Raw genomic sequence first — 21,203 nt, 5'->3', positions numbered from 1 at the left:
GGCGCGCTGTGGTCAATTGATTTTTGACAAAGGTACCAAGACAATTCAACGAGGAAAGATAATACTCTCTAAATTCATGAATTCCTGGCCCGGAATCTCCTTTCTACCCCTTCCCAGCTGTTGACTGGGAATAACGTGAATAACTTATGCAAGAATTTAGCACTGACGCCCAGTTAGAATGCAATCAATTTTAGGTATAATAATAATGATTTATTCTTATTCCTAGGATAGGAACTCTACCTTAGCTCTTGGATCCCTCACTCTATTTAGCTCAGTGCCATCCCAAATCACAAAGACCCCACTGAGCATGGGAAGGAGAAGACGGTGATGGTGTGGATGTAGACGGCATGGCACGGGCCAGTCAAGACCTCGTCACAGCACTAAGGGGGCCATGGGTCCCAGATGCAGGAAGGCTTCCTCCAGGCTCTGATCTCCCGCAAAAGCCCAGACAGATGCAAATTCTACCTCAGAGCCTGAGGCAGGTATTTAGGGACAGAGATGCTAAGGTGCCCTGTAGGTTCATTAAAGGCTTTCAGAAACATCTGGAAGTCCATTTGTCATCTCAGAGGGGTGCCAGCCAGAAGAGAAGAAAGACATTAAATCTGCCCCCGCCCCCAACAAGGACTATGCGTGGTGAGTTCAGTTCTCTGTGAAGGGGTCCCTTGTGGGATGTTCCCTCCTCGGGGCTCACGGGGCTGTTCAGCAGGTTGCTGATGCTGTTGGGAATCCTGGATGTGGGGCGGGTATCGTATGTGGCTAGTTCAATGCCTCACTTCTTCTGCCTCCCTATACTCCAGCTCTGCGTGGGACTTCCTGCAAGGAGATCTATCGCAGCCTTCCCTCAAGTGCGCTCCGTGGCACGGGTGCTCTGGGCAAAAAGGTTTCCGGAGCCAAATGCGTTTAGGAAGGCTGGGTGAAGGAACATCAGATAGATGTCTTTGCTGCAGGACTTCCCAGAACCTTTAATATGTTAGTAATTTGTCGTCAGGTCACCTGACCTAACCTAAATGATCCTCAATTTTCTGCTTTCATTTCCCTTTTTAAAAAATGTTTATTTTTGAGACAGAGACAGAGAGACAGAGAGCAGGGGAGGGGCAGGGGGGGCAGAGGATCAACAGTGGGCTTCGTGCTAACAGCACATAGCCTGGTGTGGGGCTCAAAACCATGAACTGTGAGATCATGACCTGAGCGGAAGTTGGATGCTGAGCCACCCAGGCGCTCCGCCCCTTCGATTTTCCGAGCTTTCCTTTCTTCTAAGGACTTGCAGTATAATGGCCCCCAACTGCTCTTCAGACCGTCAGGCCCAGAGTGGGTGGAGAGACCCCAGTGATCAAAGGGAGCCCCAGATAGGGATGGACTCGCCTCCAGAAATGGGCCTTGGGATCTTCCTCTCCTCTGGTACTTCTTGCAGAAAGGAGCCAGGGCTGAAGTGGGGAAGAGACACCTTAGAGGGGGATACACTGATTGGTTGGCCGAGGGGAGCGGGGAGTCCTTGGGGAGGTGGTGGTTACTGGTGTTTTCAGAGGTGAGGTGGCGGCATCTTGAGCAACTTCCTTTCTTCCAGAATTTTCCCAAAGAGCTTGGCTGCCTCCAGGGCACAGCCCCAGTGGATAGTGAGCCCGTAGCCTCCATGGCCATAGTTGTGGATGACCTGGGAGAGGTAAGAGAGACGGGAGCCCCGTGCATCCTGGAAGACTCGGGAGCTTCCTGCAGAGTTCTGGGTGAAGCCAGAGGGCGGCAGGGGGCCTCTCAGCTCCCTGGAGGGATGGTGGGGCCCCAGGAACACCAGTAAAGTGACTGGGGAACTGGAGGGTCGACATCCTAGGTTCTCTTTTGCTTAGGAGATGGACCTGCTTTAGGCACTCAGCACAGGAAATGTAGAATCATCTAGAACTTGAGGTCAGGGATTCCCCTCTCCCAAATTGTTTGAAGTTCCCTACATCACCTTTCTCGTCCGCATCCTGCTCCGGAATGCCAAACCTCCTGTATTAATAGACAGTCTTCTACCTATCTCGGGGGTTGGGGGAGGGGAAGATAAGTGGGGCCAACATATGGGTGGACTCCGGTTAGCATGCTAATTCATCCTAGGGACAGAGGCAAGACCCCTGGGGACTTTTTTAAAGCCAAAATCATTGGCAGGGAGTTTGACTCTATACGTGACGCTTTCCTCTGTATGTGTGCACATGTGCACGCAAGCACGCACACACGCACACACACACACATGCACAGAGGCGCACACCACATGCCCGCGATAAGGGAGGAAGGATGACCTATCTACCTAAGGAGGATTCTTTTCCTTTGGGGACCCCAGCTACTCAGGTCAGTTCCTTCAGCCCAGGACAACTTCTGCCACCTCAATAAAGCCCAGTTCCTACCTCATAAGACGGAACGTGAAAGAGGGACCCCAGAGAGATGATGGGGCAGCCACAAATGGGCAACTCAAACCACATCCCAGCCGTGCCCCGCGCTAGCTGTCTGATTTAGGCAGATGACTCTACCCGCTAGACCCCCCCCCCCGATTTCCTCATCTGAAGCATGGGGGCAACAGTCCCTATCCCCAAGGGCTGTAGAGGAGATTCAGTAAGGTTGCTCGTGTCATGAACACAAAGCAGGCTCAGTAAGTACCCACTTCCCTTCTACTCGGCCACAGGCTTTGACACCCTGGGGCACACCGCCCTCTATGCAACCTTCGGCAGGTCCTTTCCCATCACTGAGCCTCAGTGTCTTTGTAGAGGAGGGGATGTCGGCCAGTGTTGTTCTTTCCTGGCGGCAGGCTGTGTGGAGCCGGATGTCAGGCAAGACTGGAAATGCCAGAGCCCCCTTACGGGTAAGGGAGGCCCTTGCTTTCCTCGTCAGGAGAGCATACCTCTGTGTTTGAAGATGCAAAACGAAGCCGTTCTCTTTCTAGCCGAATCTGGGGGCGCACTGGCCGGAGGCCAGTCAACTCAGCAACAATTTTTGCATCCTGGAAAAAAAAGTGTTAGTAATTCATCTCCAGATATTTTTTTTTTTGCTGCTGCCATTTTTAGATGGCAGGGTTAGCTCTTGGAACCTCATTATCATCACCACCGCCACCAGCCATCACCACGATGTCACCGGCCACCCCCTCCTCACCATCATTATCACCATCCTGAGCATATTCATTACCAGTCAATACCACCATCACTTCCGCCCCACCCTCGTCAATATCACGTTTGTCACTGCTATCATCAGGCAAATGCAAACACTGAGATCCCTACAGCGGATACATCTGCTCCTTGTGAAGACAGAGGAAGGTGGTTTTAGGGAAGTCCCCACAGAAGACAGCCACTCTTAGCCACAGACGGGTGTCAGCAGCTCACAGCAGGACTTCCTTGTACATTATCAAATTTGGGTGTCTTCCACGGTCCCTCGTTAGAAGAAGTTTGCCCAGTTATTCCAGTGGGAGGTATCTTCCCATACTCAAGGGGTCTCATGGTCAAGCTGCCCAGACCCGGGTCTGCCAGGACCCCTCCCACCTTACCTGCAGTGTGGGCTCCAGTCTGCAGCAGCCTTCCCAGATGGTGTTGTGGTCCTGGATGTTGTTTACCTCGCTCCAGTTCCCCAGCTGAAAGATGCCTCCAAGAGTCACTGCCTGGATCCTAGATAAAAGTGAAGGGCGTCAATGATGAGGGGAAATGAAGCCTTTGAGGTTAATGGGGGCCATGGGCATGCTCACCCTTACAACCATCTCTCCCTACATCCCCACCGCCATCCACACCGTCCACACCACTGCAATTGCCCCTGGCATCACCACCCACCAGCATCTCTGCCGTCAGCACCAATGTCACTGTCAACATCGTCACCTCTTCCGGTGCACAACGCGGTGACTATAGTTAGCGATCCCGTATTATAGACTTTAAAGTTGCTGAAAGAGTAAGCCATAAGATTCTCACTACGCACAGGGAAGATGTAATTGTGGGACCTGATGGGCGTGTCAGCTAACCTTACCGAGGTAATCATGTTGTAATACGTGCATATATCAAATCTTCGTGTACGTCGTAAGCGTGCACAATATGTCAGTTATATCTTGATATCATCAAAAATACCAATCACTGCCATCATCACCGACCTCGTCATCGACACCACGCCCCCCCCCATTAATGTCAGCGCCTGACCATCCTTGTCCCAGTCACCACCCCCAGGAAGTGGCTTCCCCATCAGTGACAACGCAGCCCCCATCGTCACTAACATCGTCACCTCTCCCCTGAATGTCATCATCCCCTTCGACCCGTATCCCCTTTCCCACCGGCCCTCTCGTTATTTCCAGTCACACCGCTTCCGGGGTCCCTGCCCTCACACCCACCACCTTCGTCTCCAGTATCGCCACGCCTGTCGTCCAAAAGCTTGTTCAAGATAGAGCCCGGTTAAGGCCGAGTCTTGCCTTCCCAGGGATTTAGTGGCTCGACTTCACTTAGAAAACACTGGGAGAAAAAGCTTTCAGGGACTTGGGGTGGGCAGCATAAAGAGGGCATGAAGGTGCCCCTTGTTCTGTCCCTAAGACGTCAGATTCTTACCCTGGGATGATGTACGGGGACTTGTAGATGCCTTTCTCTGGGTCATGGGTGATAATGAAGTGCTTCATCCAAGGGGCATCCACCTGTTGATTGAGGACAGACAAGTCTCATCAGGGGAGCCGGATCACTGGGCTTCCCTGCCCTTCTCCTCTCTGTGCCCAGATGTTCCGACAAGGGTGGCGGAGCCGATTCCCAAGCCCACCCCTGACCCCTCTGCCCCACCTCTGCGCCGACTTCCTGGCTCCTGCGGGAAGAGCCACCCCTGCTCCCTGAAATTTCACACATTCTCGCCTGCATGACCACAGAGAAGCCCAGCACACGTGTGCCGATCCACGTACACATCAGCCCACATCAGGAACACATGTACACTCAACATGGGCAGGTGTACACACCCACATCCACAAATAGGCACCCTGCACGCATGTGCACACATACACAGTGAGAGGCAACGTGGATGATGTCGACACACACAGGCTCTGAAACCAGGTTGCCTGGGCTCCAATCCCAATCCCACAGCTCACTCCTGTGTGAACTTGTGTGCATATTACTTAATTCCTCCGTGCCTCGTGTTTCCCCATCTGTAAAATAGCAATGGCCATGTGTAGACCCCATCTCAAAGGGTTCTGGTAAGCACTAAATTAAGAACACAATGAAGTGCTCAGGCCTGTACCTGATAACATTCCATAAACGTTTGCCCTTTTCATCATATTACAAGAATATGCAACTCCCGCGTATGTACAAACACTTACACCCATGCTTTGCCGTATTAAGGAACAACCACCACCACCACCACCAAAGAGAATGTTTGGAGGAATCATGTTTCTTGGTCCTTCTTGTTTCTTTAAGATGCCAGTTGCCTGAAATCTGCGAGGCTCCTCTAACAGATGTCCCCGATGCATCCTCTATCTTTGGAGAGGAAATAAGCAGGCAGCTACAATCTCTCTATGAAGAAAAGCAGGAAGTTCCATCCCTCATCTTCACACTCACCTTAATGATCTGTCCCCGGCCTGGCTGCAGCAGGGGGTCCGGTTGCAATGACCCAGCCCACACCCCGGTGCAGTTGATAATTACATCGGCACCTCCTCTTGCTACCTGGCAGCGATGAACAGAGCAGGTGGCGTGGGAAGGGGTGAGGGCCCTGGTACCGCTTACCCCCCTCCTTCCCCCTGCCCTTTACCCTGCAGCTCCCTGCAGAAAAGCGGGGAGGGGGCTCAGTGAGGAATCCGTGGAACTGCCTCCAAATCTCCACTCTGCCATTTCCCCGCTATGTGACCTCAGAAAGGTTCCATCACCTCCTCAGGGCCCAGCTGCCTCCGCTGTAAAGCAGGGCTGGTAATATCTGTTCTTAGGCTGTGCGAGGATCCAATGTGGCCCTGGATGTCAAAGTGCTTGGGAAGGAGTACTGTGGAAGGGGGGAACCTTCTTGGAACCTCCCAGAAGAAGTCAGATGCAGAGAGAGTTCTCTTCTTCCTTCCGACTCCTTTTGATTTTCATTCTCTTGCCTCACACTCTGCTAAGGCACTTCCAGAAGGCATGTTGGAGCCCCTGGCTCTGTGCTTGTGTGGGATACTTGACAGCTCAAGGATGTAACCTCATGGGCACCCAAACACCCAGCCCAGCCCCAGTGACTCCCTTCACAGGTTTGTCGTGGGACACACACTTTGGAAGCATTGTTATTGTTCAAGAACCAGTTTTTGCTACACTGGCCTGTGAACTCCTTGGGAATAAGTGCTGTTTCTAAGTCAGCATGGATCCCAAGTGCCCAGGAGGGCTCGATCCGGAGGAGGTACTCATTATATAATGCTGGTAGCTGCAGGTACTGAGCACAATTCTAGGTGCTAGGATTGAGTGAAGTCATACAGCAAAGCTCCTGGCACAGAGCCAGTGCCTGATGGGGATAGCTGTTATTGATGGTGGTGTTACTCTGGAGCTGAGTCAGCTGAGAGCCTCGACTTTGCAGAAACATTAACCCTGATTTGGGCAGGAAGCAACCAAGTGTCTGGAATTCAAGAGTGGGGTGCAGCTGATACTGGTAAGAGGCAGCCAGCTCTCTGCGCCTAAAACCCTCCGTGGCTTAGAGGTAGATTAGCCTCCAATGGCCACCATAATCCCACTGTCCCTTTGTTCCTGCCACCAACATCAAGACAGAATGCTTGAGTCCTTCTGGGATTGAAGAAAGGCCTGGTGACTGGGACAGCCCTCAGGGGATCCCGGGCGCCCAACAAGGAGCCCCCCAGTCCAGCACCAGGAAGCAGAGGCCTCCCCTCCTCACCTCCCTCCCATATCCAGCCCCTTCCAGCCCTGCAACTCACCTCCTCAAAAGACTCCACCTTCTTCTGGAAGAATTTCACTCCCCTCTCAGTTAACCTGGGTGATCAGACACATCAAAAAAAAAAACAAAAAAAAAAAACCCAGGACTCAGTTATTTGTCCCATCTCTCCAAGAGGATGGCATGGGAGATGTTTCCCAAAGAACCTTCTGGGGACATTAGTCCCACAGGTTGCTCCTGGAGAACATGGCTGTGTTGTCAGGTCAGTTCATGAGCACCTTGATAGACTGGTGGTCCATGAAATGGCCCTTGGGAAACCTGAGATGGTCCAAGCCCCTGGTCGGGCAGATGCCGATGAAAGAAGGGCCTTGTTGGGGCACCTGGGTGGCGCAGTCGGTTAAGCGTCCGACTTCAGCCAGGTCACGATCTCGCGGTCCGGGAGTTCGAGCCCCGCGTCGGGCTCTGGGCTGATGGCTCAGAGCCTGGAGCCTGTTTCCGATTCTGTGTCTCCCTCTCTCTCTGCCCCTCCCCCGTTCATGCTCTGTCTCTCTCTGTCCCAAAAATAAATAAACGTTGAAAAAAAAATTAAAAAAAAAAAAAAGAAAGAAGGGCCTTGTTGAAGGTTGTACAGTGAGTCAACAATGGGATTGGGACGTAACGTAAGCCCAGGTGTGTTGGCTCAAAACTCATCCTACTACTACTATATTGCTTTACACCATTAAGGAGAACGAGATGCGGGGTGGAAGCAGGGCAGGGTTGGACCAATGCTAAACGCCCCTTTGTCAGAAGCAGGGCATGAGGAGGAAGGTGGGCTGGGGACATCCACCCCTCCCTCAAAATGTCCCAGAGGGAAAAATATCTGTCATTGTTAGAGACGCAGTAGAAACATCAAAAGAACAGGAAGGAAATCCTGTGAAAAGTGAAGCATGACTTCAGGACTATTTTATCTACATAATTCCCTCAAGATAGAAAAAGTGGGAACTTACTGTCTAGGAAGAGGCTAGGCAGGAGTCAGAGGTATCCTAAGGTTAGGAGAGATAACTACGTTTTTTTTATTGCTTTTTAGTTGTTTCCAAACCTGGCTGATAATTAGAATCACACAAATTTCTAAGCCCCCACTCCAGAGGATCTGATTCAATAGATTTGAAGTGGGGTCCTGAAATCTATATCTTTTTTTTTTTAATTTTTTTTTCAATGTTTATTTATTTTTGGGACAGAGAGAGACAGAGCATGAACGGGGGAGGGGCAGAGAGAGAGGGAGACACAGAATCGGAAACAGGCTCCAGGCTCCGAGACATCAGCCCAGAGCCTGACACGGGGCTCGAACTCACGGACCGCGAGATCGTGACCTGGCTGAAGTCGGACGCTTAACCGACTGCGCCACCCAGGCGCCCCTGAAATCTATATCTTTTAAAAGCTCCCCAGGTCATTTGATAAATGCTCCCATCCATTCTAGATTTTTTTTTCAACGTTTATTTATTTTTTTGGGGACAGAGAGAGACAGAGCATGAACGGGGGAGAGGCAGAGAGAGAGGGAGACACAGAATCGAAAACAGGCTCCAGGCTCCGAGCCATCAGCCCAGAGCCTGAGCGGGGCTGGAACTCACGGACCGCGAGATCGTGACCTGGCTGAAGTCGGACGCTTAACCGACTGCGCCACCCAGGCGCCCCCATTCTAGATTTTTAAAAATCTTAATAAAACAGTAATATATAGGAAATATGGAATCTTCGTTAAGATGACTATCAATATAAAAATGTCTCTCAAAGCTAGTGTTTGCTAATTTAGAACACTGTAAGATTCCTGTTACCATCAGGAACAAGACAGGGACACCCACTATCCCCTGTGTTAGTTACCATTGTTCTGGAGGTACTGACCACAACAGTTAGACAAGAAAAAACATGAGGTATAAAAATAAAAATAAAAAACTTATGTTTTGCGGGGGACGTAAATGTATCGGGAAACCTCAAGAGAATCCATTAAAAGTACTCCACAAACATTATGTATTTTGGGTGAGGTCAACAATAAATATCACATGTAAAGAGCTGCCCAGATGGTTCTGGTGCCCAGTCAGGTGCGGGAACCCTGGTTTTAGTGCACAGGAGTCATCAGAACCAAGGATAGCTCCCACCAAGTCTGAGTTTTCTTTAACATTTGGGGCTGGTCGATACAAAGACAAATCCCATGAACAGTTGCCTACCACACCCTGGTCCCTGTAAGGTGCTTTCCTAAAACTAAAGTTGAAATTCTCACCTTTCAGTCAGCCACTGTAGATACCTCCTCCCTTCCACAATCAGGCTTGTGTTGAACCAGCCGTAGCTAGAGTAAGAACAGGTAAGAGTGGGAATAAAGAAATAAAGAATCAGAATCAGAGCTATGTTAGAAGCCTTTCAAATGGAGCTGGGAGCAGTCTCTTTTTTTGGGGGGGGGGGTGGCAAAGGTAGAGGCAGGACCACTGAGTGAAGTTCGAACAGGGACTGGTTTTCAGTGCAAGGAAAATTTTTCTATCAGAAAATCTATCCCACAGGTGTGTTGTTTTGAAGGGGCACCATGAACTCCAATATTTATAGCAGCACTATCGACAATAGCCAAAGTATGGAAAGAGCCCCAATGTCCACTGACAGATGAACGGATAAAGAAGATGTGGGGTGTGTGTGTGTGTGTGTGTATATACGTATATACATATATGTATATATGTATATGTATATACATATGTACATGTATATACATATGTATATACATATGTATATGTATATGTATATGTACATATGTGTATGTATATGTATATGTATATACATATGTACATATGTATGTATGTATATGTATATACATACGTATATACATATGTATATGTATATATGTATATGTATATGTACATATATATATACACACATGAACAGTGGAGTATTGTGGAGTATTACTCGGCAATCAAAAAGAATGAAATCTTGCCATTTGCAACAATATGGATGGAACTAGAGTGTATTAGGCTAAGTGAAATTAGTCAGAGAAAGACAAATATCATATGACTTCACTTACATGTGGAATTTAGGATACCAAACAGACGAACATAAGGGAAGGGAAGCAAAAATAATATAAAAGCAGGGAGGGGAACAAAACATAAGAGACTCTTAAATATAGACAACAAACAGTTGCTGGAGGGGTTACGGGTGGGGGGATGGGCTAAATGGGCAAGAGGCATTAAGGAAGACACTTGGGATGAGCATCAGGTGTTATATGTAGGGGATGAATCACTGGGTTTTACTCCTGAAATCATTATTGTACTATATGCTGACTAGCCTGGATGTAAATTAAAAAACAAAACAAAACAGGGGCGCCTGGGTGGCTCAGTCAGTTCAGCGTCCAACTTCCACTCAGGTCATGATCTCGCGGTTTGTAGGTTTGAGCCCCGCCTCAGGCTCTGTGCTATCAGCTCGGAGCCTGGAGCCTGCTTTGGATTCTGTGTCTCCCTCTCTCTCTGCCCCTCCCCTGTTCATGCTCTGTCTCTTTCTCTCAAATAAATAAATAAATAAATATTTTAAAAATTAAAAAAAAAAAATAATAGATAAAAATTTTTTAAAAATCCATCCCTGACATTAGAGTGCGCAAGTGGAGATTGGACATGCATTTTTAGAGGGGATTCAGGCATGGGGTGGGGTGAGGGGAGGACCAAAGAGACATTATGCTTCAAGGAAAAGAACAGAGGTGTTGGGGGTCACGCAGACTGGGTCGGAATCCCATTTTGGTCATTTGGCTGTGTGACCTTGGGAAGCCGCTTAGACTCTCTGAAGCTCCGTTTCCTCATCTAGAAAAGAGGGTGGCGATAGGGAGCTTCAGGGCTTCAGTTCTGTGACTCCATATCCTCCACCGCCCCAGCCCAGGGCCCCGTTGAGGGGGTGGCTTCTCCAATAGAGCTGGACAGAGCACCAGGAGTCTCTGGTGCCGGTGGCTGTTGGCCTGGGACGGGACAGGAAACTTGGTGTCTCCATCTTTCGCTGCCTCCTGGACGGATCCGTCTGAATCGTGGGACCGTAGCCCCTTCGCCCATGACAATAACCTCACCTGTAATCAGGGAACATGTCCAGGTCCCTGGGAGTCAGCGTCCGAAATCCCAGAACTGTGTTCTTCCACGAGGGATCCTGCCGAGGAAGGAGAGAAGGAGGCACAGGGATGAGTGAAAGTCAATAAAAACGGTAACGAAACTTAAACAACGCGTACTGCATGGAAGGTGCACTTCAAAGCATTTTATTTATCCCACTCCCTTTAATATCCCCAGCAATCCACGGAGGCAGATACTATTCTCATCTCCGTTTTCACAGATGGGCCAGTTGAGGCTTCAGGAGGTGAAGTAACTTGTCTAAAGTCACACAGCTAATAAATGATTGACCTGAGGTTTGAACCAATGATACAGTTGGGCTCCAGAGTCCGTGGTCTTAACCGTGACGCTAGGAAAGGGGAACGTGAGGCTGAGGGCAAGTGATAGGGTAAGAGTCAGAAATAAGAGAGAAAAAGAAGGTGACAGGGTTCCCAAGGGGTGAGAGTGCGAGGCAATAGGGAATAGGGTCAGACAACTTGGTGGAGGCTTGGGCCTGACTACAGACCACCTTGAGTTCTCTGAGACTCCATTTTCTTGTCCGTAAAATGGAGTCGGTAATCACACTTGGTCCCACGGAAGGTAACAGACAATGCGGGTAATGCCCTTAGCTCGGTGCTAAACATTGACTAAGCCTTAGAGAGCTGGCCTGGGGTTCCGGGCATCCAGCCAGGCTCGTCTCTTTAAGCAACCTGAGGACATCCCCCAAGGCTGTGCCCTTCTTAGCACATTGGGCACCACGGGGGTCACAGAGGGCCTGGGTTCAAATCCCAGTTCTGCCACTTTGGTTCTCTGACTTTGAGCAAGTTACTGCTCCATTCCCCGGAGCCTCTATTTTCTCATCTGTGAAAAGAAGCCAATGCTAGTGCTGACTTGCCGGTGATAATGAGAATGAAACCAGTCACTAGTTGTAACGTGATTAGGACACGGCCTGGTACATAAAATGCACCACGCTGAGTGTTTGCGCCACGCTGAGTGTTTTAATCTAGCTTAGTGAAAAGTCCTGGGACCTCCAGGGACCCAGGAAGCCTTGCGGCTGCCACGTGAAATCACCACCACTACAAGACGTGTCTGGGTTTGACTCAACCAGAGACCAGGTCCCCTGCGTCATCCGAAAATTCTTTGGTCTCTGCCAATTTAAGAGCCAAATTGGAACCAGAAATAATTTTAAAGCAAAAAGAGAATTTAAAGTAAACCTGATTTGAATGCAAGAGTTGGTCCACCTACAAGGCTCAAAGTAACTCCCTGACTCGGGTCCCCAGCCCCGGTCTGTGATCGAGGCTCTGCCCCATGGTCAAGGACTCCTCACTCACCGGAATAGCTTCATGGAAGAGGTTGTAGCCTGAGACTAGAGCCAGGCCCACGTTTGCGGCGTTGGGAGAATGGACGCGGCTCAGGAGATAGTCGAAGGTCTGCTGGTTCCAATCCCTGGAAGGATCCCCCAGAGTCTTGGTCACCTAATACCTTGAGCTGGACAAGAAAGCTCTGAGGCTTGGCTTGTGTGGGGTTATGCTCACGCTGGTGGAGATATGTCCAAATCCAGAAATCTAGCCTGTTCACTCCTGCAAGCGTCCCAAATGCCTAAGGGGTTTTCCCCATCCCCAGACTTTCTAGTATTTCCCCATTCATAGGAAAGAGAAGGAAGGAACCATCTGGGGCCCACCTTGGGCCTGGGCTCGTGTAGCTGTGAGTTTAAAAGAAGGCTTCGGGGACGCCCAGGTGGCTCGGTCGGTTAAGCGTCCGACTCTCGATCATGATCTCACGTTTCCTGGGTTCGAGCCCCGTGTTGGGCTCCGCACTGACAGTGTGGAGCCTGCTTGGGATTCTGTCTCCCTCTCTCTCTGCTCCTCCCCTGCTCTCTCTCTAACTCACTCCCTCAAAATAGATAAATAAACACTTAAAAAATAATAATAAACGAAGGCTTTGACCTGCTTGAGGCCTTCGAGCCCCACAGTTCAGGCTCACTCTGAGCACCCCCCCCATGTAAATGCCGACAGTAGACTGTGGCTCGTGGCTCCCAGACATTTTCCTTCTCTTCTTCGTGGGCACAGAGCCCAGGTACACCTCCCGGACTCCCGTGCAGCCAGCGTGGGTGTGTGGCTGCGTTCTGGCCAATGGACTGCGCGTGCGGTCCTTATGCTGTGCTCCTTCTGGAAGCACGGCGTACTGACATCAGAAGGCACAGCGGCCACATCAGAAGCCACAGAGAAGGACAGCAGAGCTATGAGATGCAAGGAGCCTGGGCCCCTGAATTGCCACCCACTGATCAGGAGCGTTGGTTTCGGAATGTACGGGAGAATGTAACTTCGGTCTGAGTTGTTACGTACTTGTGGATTTCTGAAGCTGCCAGCAGTTTGCAGTTTCTAAACAGACATGATAACCTTTGCAACGTCCTTGTTAAACCTGAGCATCCATCCACCCACTGACAAGTACTCCTGATCCAGAGGTTCCTCCAAAAGTTAAAAATAGAACCACCCTATGAGCCAGTAATCACACTACTGGGTATTTACCCAGAGACTACAAAAACACTAATTCAAATGGGTACATGCGTCCTGATGTTCATGGCAGCATTATTTGCAATCGCCAAGATATGGAAGCAGTCCCAGTGCCCATCGGTTGATGAATGGATAAAGAAGATGTGGTCTATATATACACAGTGGAATATTACTCAGCCATAAACAAGAACGAAGTCTTGCCGTTTGCAACGACACGGATGGAGCTAGAGAATATTATGCTAAGTGAAATACATCAGAGAAAGACAAATACAATACGATTCCACTCATATGTGGAATTTAAGAAACCAAACAAGTGAGCAAAGAGGGAAAAAGAGAGAGAGAGAGAGACAACCCAAAAGACAGACTCCTAACTGTGGAGATTACGCTGATGGTTGCCAGACAGGAGGGGTGGGTGGGGGGTGGGGGAAAGAGGTGATGGGGGTTAAGGAGCGAGCTTGTTGTGACGGGTGCCTCCTATTGTATGAAAGTGTTGAATTACTATGTCGTACACCTGAAACTAATGTGACACTGCATTTTTAACTACCTGGAATTAAAATAAAAAACTAAAATAAAATATATAAAATAATATAATAATTATAAAAATTATTAATTATAATAATTTTGATTAAGATAATTTAATACAATTTAATATAATTTTAATATAATATATAATATATATAATCTTAATTAATATAACTTTAATTATAATAGAAATAAAATAAATAAAAAACCCCGCTAAATAAAAATGACTAGTAAGTGTCACAATGGGCAAATTCAGGAGAAACAGATCTATAACCTATTAAATATAGCTAAGAGACTATTAAAGATAGCAATTAGAATGAGTTCAAAAGAATTGAAAGGCCCCCTTATGAATTTATATATGGAAGAAAATATGTGTCTGAGGGCAAAATTGTTCCCTACAGCACTCAACATCAAAAACTTTAGTGAATTTTGTCCTTCTTTGCAGCTATTGCTGGGATTTTTGAAGGCTCTGTTTTCTGTTAGCCACTGGGGAAATCAGATGAAAGTGACCTTTAAAAATTTTTTTAATGTTTTTTTTTTATTTGTTTTTGAGACAGAGAGAGACAGAGCGTGAGCAGGGGAGGGGCAGAGAGAGAGGGAGACACAGAGTCCAAAGCAGGCTCCAGGCTCCGAGGGGTCAGCACAGAGCCCGACGCGGGGCTCGAACTCACGGACTGCGAGATCATGACCTGAGCCAAAGTCCGACGCTCAACCGACTGAGCCACACAGGCGACCCTGGATGAAAATGACCTTTAAATAAATAATTATAAACTAGGGGGGAAAAAACCCCAAAAGTATTCCTGATCACATGGATCACGTGAGGAATGGAGGAAATCCTCCATTGGGCACACAGTAGGGCTTAATGCTTATTAGTATTTTCTTCCAAGTCTTGACAAGGAGCTTGTTCTCGGTGACGGGAACCCGGAGCATCCCCTCATCAGAGTCAGCCCCTCCAGTCCCCGGGCCAGTCTCTGGGACCCTCACTCACGCCTCCTGTGGGTTTCTGGGGTCCGAGAGGTAGGGCTGACAGAGGCCGGCCGCCACGTCGGTGTTGGTGAGCGGGGTGAAGCGATCGGCGTAGACCCTCATGTCCAGGGATGGCAGGACTGATCGGTACCGCTCGTGGATGCAGAGGGCGGTGGACAGCCCGATGACACCCGCTCCGATCACTACCACACGCATCGTGCCGGCCTGCGGGACGGAAGGGTTGAAGTGTGCCGTTACCGCCATCACCCCTATCCCCTGAAAGCTTAGAAAGTGCCAGATACCGCCAAGCCCCTTCTGTACCCGGCCCTCTTGATGACCCTCACGAACGGAAAAAAGTTGAAACACAGAGAGGCCAAGCAACTTGCCCCAGGTCACACAGCAGGGAAGGGATGCCGCTCTAGTTGGGGAGCCTCCCCGGATACCCTGCCCCAGCCCGGGGACATAAAAAGGACGGAGCAGAAGGCCTGGCTGCGGGCTGGGAGTCTAGCCTTCGGGACAATGGGCTCTAGCTTCAAGTCTCGTACCTCAACTCTGCCACCTACTGGCCATTGACGGTGAAATGAGACTTCAACTTCTGATAAATGGGAAAAACAACCCCTAGCTTGGACAGTACATGGGAGATTTAACAAGATGGCCAATGTAAAAACCCTTAACACAGGGTCAGGCGCAAAAGAAGTGATTTTACTGACTTTTGTGGGACACCTACGGTGTGCCAGCCCCGGTACTAAATGCTTCCCGAATGCATCATTTCTTCTAAGTCTCCCCACATTCTTCGGAGGCAGGGGCTGGTGTTATTGGCCTCGTTGGCCGGATGAGGAAAGGAGGCTCAGAGAGGTGCGGTAAGTTGCCTGAGGTCACACAGCCAGTAAGGGGTGCTGTTGGGATTCAATTTCGATCCAAGCAAACTCAACATCGACTTCTGGCACACCCACCGGGCACCGAGCTGGCGGCTAGCGGGGTGTAATGTCTGGCTTTAGAACTCAGATCTTGCAGCACACACACTCAGTCAGGGCCGGCCTTGGGGGCTGGGCTGGCTGTGTCCTCAGAAGTTTAAAAGGCCCAGCAGCTTTTGACCTTGAAGCTGCTTGGGCCCAGCACAGCAGGGAAATACTGTGTCCGCTCCTGCTGGGGCAGAACAAGAGGACTTTTTGTGCCCGGAAGGGCCAAGTTCAACTTTCCCTCCTCTACACTCACAGCCCTCCTCCCTCGGACCAAGCCTCCTGGCAACCCCGTGGCCCTGATCCGCAGGACATTCTCAATATGGCCTAGTTTTGTAAAAGGGAAAAACGGCTCCAGCCCACAAGAACTGGACTCCGTCGGGGTTTCAGCAGCCAAGTTGGAGATAAAACCACAAAACGGAAAGGCATTGCTCCTCTGGGCCATTCCCCTTCCGGCTGCAAGGCTTGGTTACAGGGGCCAACCCTCTTGGGGACTCCTAGCCTCCTCCCACTCCTCCTCCCCCACACTTTGCCTCAGGAGATTCAATCTCCTCGTCTTTAAAATAAGAGTCACCCTGACCTCGCCAGGTCATCCTGAAAATTAAACCACTAGCCTGCCGGAGGCTCCTAGTACGGCACCTGGCACAGAGTAGGCCCTCAATACGTAGTGACCCCCTTCTGTCCCCCAGAGCCTTGAACATAACAACAGAACACTGGGGGAAGGAGTAGAGGAAGAAGGGGGAATCAGATCTGGCTTTAGTTCTGACTCTCTGTGTGGCCTTGGCCAACTTCCTTCCCCTCTCTGGGCCTTCTGACTCTCTCTGCAATAACTCCGTAGAGTTGCCCACTTTTGTGCACTAACAATAAGAAGGCACAGCACAGGGGGGGCGGCAGTAACAGCTCAGGCTGGGGGGCAGACGTACTAGGCTCACAGCCTGGCTCGGGCACACCCCAGCTGTGTGGCCGTGGGCAAGTCGCTTAACTTAACTGAGCACGGGTGATCGAAGTCCCAGTTTCCCAGGACTGAGGGTATCCCCAGGATGTGGGCCTTGAGTGCTAAAACCAGGAGAGTCCTGGGCCAGACCGGAATGAGTTGGTCACGCTGACTCAAGTCTCTGTTTCCTCTTCTATAAACTGTTCAGGGTTAACAAAGCTCCCTGCCTATAATCTCCCCACCAGAATATCAGCTCCGGGAGGGCGGGGACTTTTATCTACTGTTCTACCCACTGGGGGGCTCATAAAATGACAGCAGTGACTGTCACCCAGTTTACAGGTGAGGGAGCTGAGGCCAGAGAGAGCAAGGTAAATTATTTGAAATCATAACAAGAGTTGGAGGAAAGGTGGGGTGTGAACCCAGCTCTGCCTTTTCCGGGGCCTGTTCTTTTTTTTTTTTTTTTTTTTTTTCGTCATCTCATCACCTAGAAAACCAGCAAAGGCTGGAGGAAACGAGGAGTTGCTTATATAATAGAAGTGGTAAAGCGTTAGAAGGAGAGTGTGAAAACCCCCCAGAGGTCTCTGGGCAAGGAGAAAGAGGCTTTGCACCAAAGCAGAGCTGGGACTCGGCATGTCTCCTATAACCAGGCTGTTCAGGTGTGTCAAAGCCTCTGGTTAGGAGCAGGGGCACACGCCCCAAAGAAGAGCATGAAGGGGCTCCTAGAGCATGAAGGGGCTCAGTCAGTTAAGCTTCTAACTTCAGCTCAGGTCATCTCACAGTTGGTGAGTTCGAGCCCCGCATCCGGCCCTGTGCTGACGGCTCAGAGCCTGGAGCCTGCTTTGGATTCTGTGTCTCCCTCTCTCTCTGCCCCTCCCCTGCTTGTGCTCTGTCTCTGAAAAATAAATAAAGGTTAAAAAATTAAAAAAAAAAAAAAAAAGCATGAGGGAGGCCCAGAGCAAGGTCTCAAACCAAATGGCCAAGAGAAAGAGGGGTAAGTAACATTGTCGGACTCAGTTTCTCCAGAGTGTCAAATTCTAAAAAGGAGTTAGACATTGTTACACAGATGGGGAAAGGGAGGCGCGGAAAAAGAGGAGAGACTCAACCAAAATGACACATTTGTGACAAAAGGGTTCGTGGGGGTCTTGGGGTGAAAAGAGCTCTGTATAAAGCAAGAATAGGTCGAGTCAGGAAAAGAGCTGGCAACACAGAGGTCCAACAAGAGCATTGGTGGCATGCGACTGTCACGGCGCTGAGAACTTCACACACTGTATCTGTTTTCAGCTCCTAACAACCCTCAGCGTTATCCTTCTGCCCATTTGACAGATGAAGCAAGTAAGGCTCAGACACCCAGCTGGCGAGAGGCAAAGCCCAGCGCAGCCTGACTCACACAAGTCCACGTCCCTGAGCACCAGGCACACTGGGCTGGCAAATCACACTATTTGGAAAATCTGAGGGCTAAACAGGTGAGAAATAAACAGCCGATATTTCAGGGTCCCGCACTGAAAAACAAAAAACGTGAAATAAAACGTTTGTAGGCATTTTTAGCGTGACGCTGGCAGGCGTCGAATTGAGAAGGGAAAACGTGTTCCCGAAGCCGAGCCTCTTGAACTACGTGAATCCAATCTGATGCTGATTAGAGCCCCTGTGTGCATGCGTGTGTGTGTGTGTGTTAAAGTGCAGTGTAAATGCAGGAGGTTCTCTTGAGAAGCAGGAGCTAGGCTGCAGGATTTGACAGCCCCAGCCCCAGGTAAAATCAATGATGCATGGGGCTAATGAAGTTTTAGACTCCCATGCACACAGCTCGATTACTAAGTCAACCATTTGCTCGGTTGTTGCTCGCGTTTCTATTAGCACTGCCTTTCTCCAGGGTCTCGTACCATCCCTTCAACCGATCATGCTTGGAGTGTGCATCCAGGAAGATGCTGAGGTTCTTACATCTATCTGTGTGTGTGTGTGTGTGTGTGTGTGTGTAATTATAACGTCTCCGTAAGTGTGCAGCAGGAAGAGAATTTTGGGTCTCTGCCGCTCACCACATACGTGTAGATTTAGTACCGACATCCTCTTACTTAATCCTCTCAACTGGGAGGTTCTACAGACACGGGACTGAGGTTCAGGGAGAGGAAGTCACTCTCCCAGCGTCACGCGAACGGTGTGGGACAGCGCTGGGACCTGGAGCCTGTTCTAGCTGAGTTTTCTCTGCCATGCCGTGTAACGATTAGGGAGCAGGCAGGAAGTTAGCACCTGACGCTTTCTGCTTGTTTTTCAGTCTTGGTACGTGTTGGCTTATAACCCTCCTTGTCCCTAGAAAGGAATTTGGGCCAGCTTGGGCCTCTGATTGCTATTTGCATCTACCAAAAAAAAAAAAAAAAAAAAAAAAAAAAGGAAAGACTTCTAAAACAAATCAACAAGTCACAGACAAGGTATTTGAATAAACATAATCGGGTTGTGCCCTATGGCTACTTCTTAGGAGGCTGACATTTTCACAACTGCTCTTGAAAATGGAATGGATTCTATAAATGCTTGATAACCGGGCTATCGGCTCCCTGCCCCCAAATAATAATTACCGTTTATTGAGTACTTGCTATGTGCCCAGTCCGTGCTCAGTACGTTCTGTTCATCACCTCTTTTGATACTCAAGTTAACCCCGTAAGAGGTGATTATGATCCCTGTCTTCCAGATGAGGGAAAGGAAGTCTGGAGAGGCGAAGGCACCTGCCTGCGTTCCTGCCTTGGCTCCAGGGCTGTTACCTGCCTTGGGCTCTAATGTGGAGCCTTCTCCTTAACGCCCGGAGGACCTTGGGTCCTGGTGCACCGCCGCCCCCACTCACCTGGATTGCCAGACTTCTGAAGAAAGGAGACAGCTGGGCACAGGATTTTACCTCCTGAGAGGAGTCTCCTGATTCTGAGGCGTCCTGTCCTCAGCCCTCTGCCCGCCAACGGGGACTGAAGCTCAGGGTCAAAGTCTGGACTTGTGGACAGGACACAGCGAGGGGTAGGGCTTGGCGCTGTTGCTTCTCACAGGCTGGGAGACTCCCCTCCCCTCCCCTCCTTCTGGTCCCTGAAAAGTTGCCTGACTTTTCTGGCCGATCCCAAGCCCCTGCGGACAGCCCTCGGTGGGGAGGGAGGGCGGCAGGGCTGATGGGGACAAGGAGGTCTGTCTCCTGGGCCAGCTGGAGACGATCCTCTTTCTTCCCTCTTCCTGCTGCCACCCTGGGGGAGGGGAAGGTTGTTCCTTGAGCCGCTGTGGGCCTGGTCAGCCTGGGAGCCCTGCAGGGAGGCCAGAGATACAGGACAGGGGCTCCAGCGGCCAGCCGGCCAGCCTAATGCCATTCTGGAATGCTGGGTGCATGAGGCCAAGGAGAGACTCAAGGCAACGCCTGTTTGGGTGGCTCTTTGTTCCCGTATCCCAGAGACACGGGCGGCAGGACTCCAGGTCCCTCCTCTGCCGGGGCTAGACCTGGAGCTGGGTTACTGGAGCCAAAAAATCATCAGGCGCCTCACTATGTGGATGGGGAAACTGAGGCCCTGAGAGAGGGACTTGCCACCCCTGAGTAAGGCATCCTTTGGGTCAGCTTTGAAGATCCAACCTCCCCTTCCCTATCTTGCATCAAATGCAACAGTTTGGATAGGAGGCGCCTGGATGACTCAGTCGTTGAGCGTGGGGCTTGGGCTCAGGTCATGATCTCACAGTTTGTGAGTTCGAGCCCCGCATCGGGCTCACTGCTGTCAGCATGAAGCCTGTTTCTGATTCTCTGTCTCCCTCTCTCTTTGCACTCCCCATCCCGCTCAAAAATAAATAAACATTTTTTTAAAAGTTTGGATAAAATAAGAAAATGCATATATTTAGTGCGTGGGTTTTTTTTTTTTTTTTTTTAGTAATAATTTTTAAAAGGATGGGGTGAACTCCGCCCTTTATATACTTTAACTTCTTTTGAATTTTTTAAATCATCTTCATGTTTCACTTTGATATCACATGACCTTGTGCCCCAAGTTCATGGGAATATTTATTTATTTTTTAATGTTTATTTTATTTTTGAGGGGGAGGAGGGGCAGAGAGAGAGAGAGGGAGAGAGAGAGAGAATCCCAAGCAGGCTCCACGCTGCCACCACAGAACCCAGTGGGGGGCTCGAACTTGTGAACCGTAAGATCATGACCTGAGCCAAAGTTGGACACTCAACCGACTGAGCCACCCAGGTGCCCCGTTAAGAAACTATTCTGAATACACAAAGTTTGCTGATCATAATGAGAGAAGGCCCCCCCCAAAAGCCCTGAAGGACCTTTGGAAGCAATTTCTGTATATTTGGGTGGAGTTGTAGGAGTCAAAGATCCTTCTGTTCCCGTGGCTGGTTGATAAACAGCATGGCTTCTTGGAGCTCTGAAATTCACTTGGTTAGGGCCAAAGGATCATTCACCGGGAGAATTCCCTGCAGGAGGCA

General features: G+C 49.8%; 1 protein-coding gene across 4 annotated transcripts; it reads right to left on the bottom strand.

Annotated features, from left to right (window-relative positions):
• Positions 1–1,250: 1,250 nt before the first annotated feature.
• Positions 1,251–19,882, bottom strand: DAO (D-amino acid oxidase). Of its 4 annotated transcripts, XM_045041714.1 has the most exons (14): positions 19,596–19,882; positions 18,156–18,267; positions 14,898–15,100; positions 12,206–12,320; positions 10,862–10,938; positions 9,056–9,121; positions 6,848–6,902; positions 5,523–5,627; positions 5,285–5,441; positions 4,971–5,113; positions 4,536–4,618; positions 3,503–3,620; positions 2,867–2,965; positions 1,251–1,651 (listed from the first exon to the last, which is right to left on the bottom strand). In XM_045041714.1, exons 3-14 carry the CDS (start codon positions 15,089–15,091, stop codon positions 1,520–1,522), a joined length of 1,344 nt encoding a protein of 447 aa, XP_044897649.1. In that variant the 5' UTR covers positions 15,092–15,100; positions 18,156–18,267; positions 19,596–19,882; the 3' UTR covers positions 1,251–1,519. The 4 variants fall into 4 exon arrangements, with proteins under 4 accessions (XP_044897649.1, XP_006938717.2, XP_019670209.2 ...); XM_006938655.4 differs by lacking the exon at positions 18,156–18,267 and having other exon boundaries at positions 19,596–19,873; XM_019814650.3 differs by lacking the exons at positions 5,523–5,627; positions 18,156–18,267 and having other exon boundaries at positions 5,285–5,477; positions 19,596–19,878.
• Between the last annotated feature and the right edge of the window lie 1,321 nt (positions 19,883–21,203).

The sequence above is a fragment of the Felis catus genome, chromosome D3 (genome assembly GCF_018350175.1).
Source record: "Felis catus isolate Fca126 chromosome D3, F.catus_Fca126_mat1.0, whole genome shotgun sequence".
Taxonomy (NCBI): domain Eukaryota; kingdom Metazoa; phylum Chordata; class Mammalia; order Carnivora; family Felidae; genus Felis; species Felis catus.
Note: the sequence above shows the minus strand (reverse complement) of the source record. Positions and strands in the feature narration are given on the sequence as shown.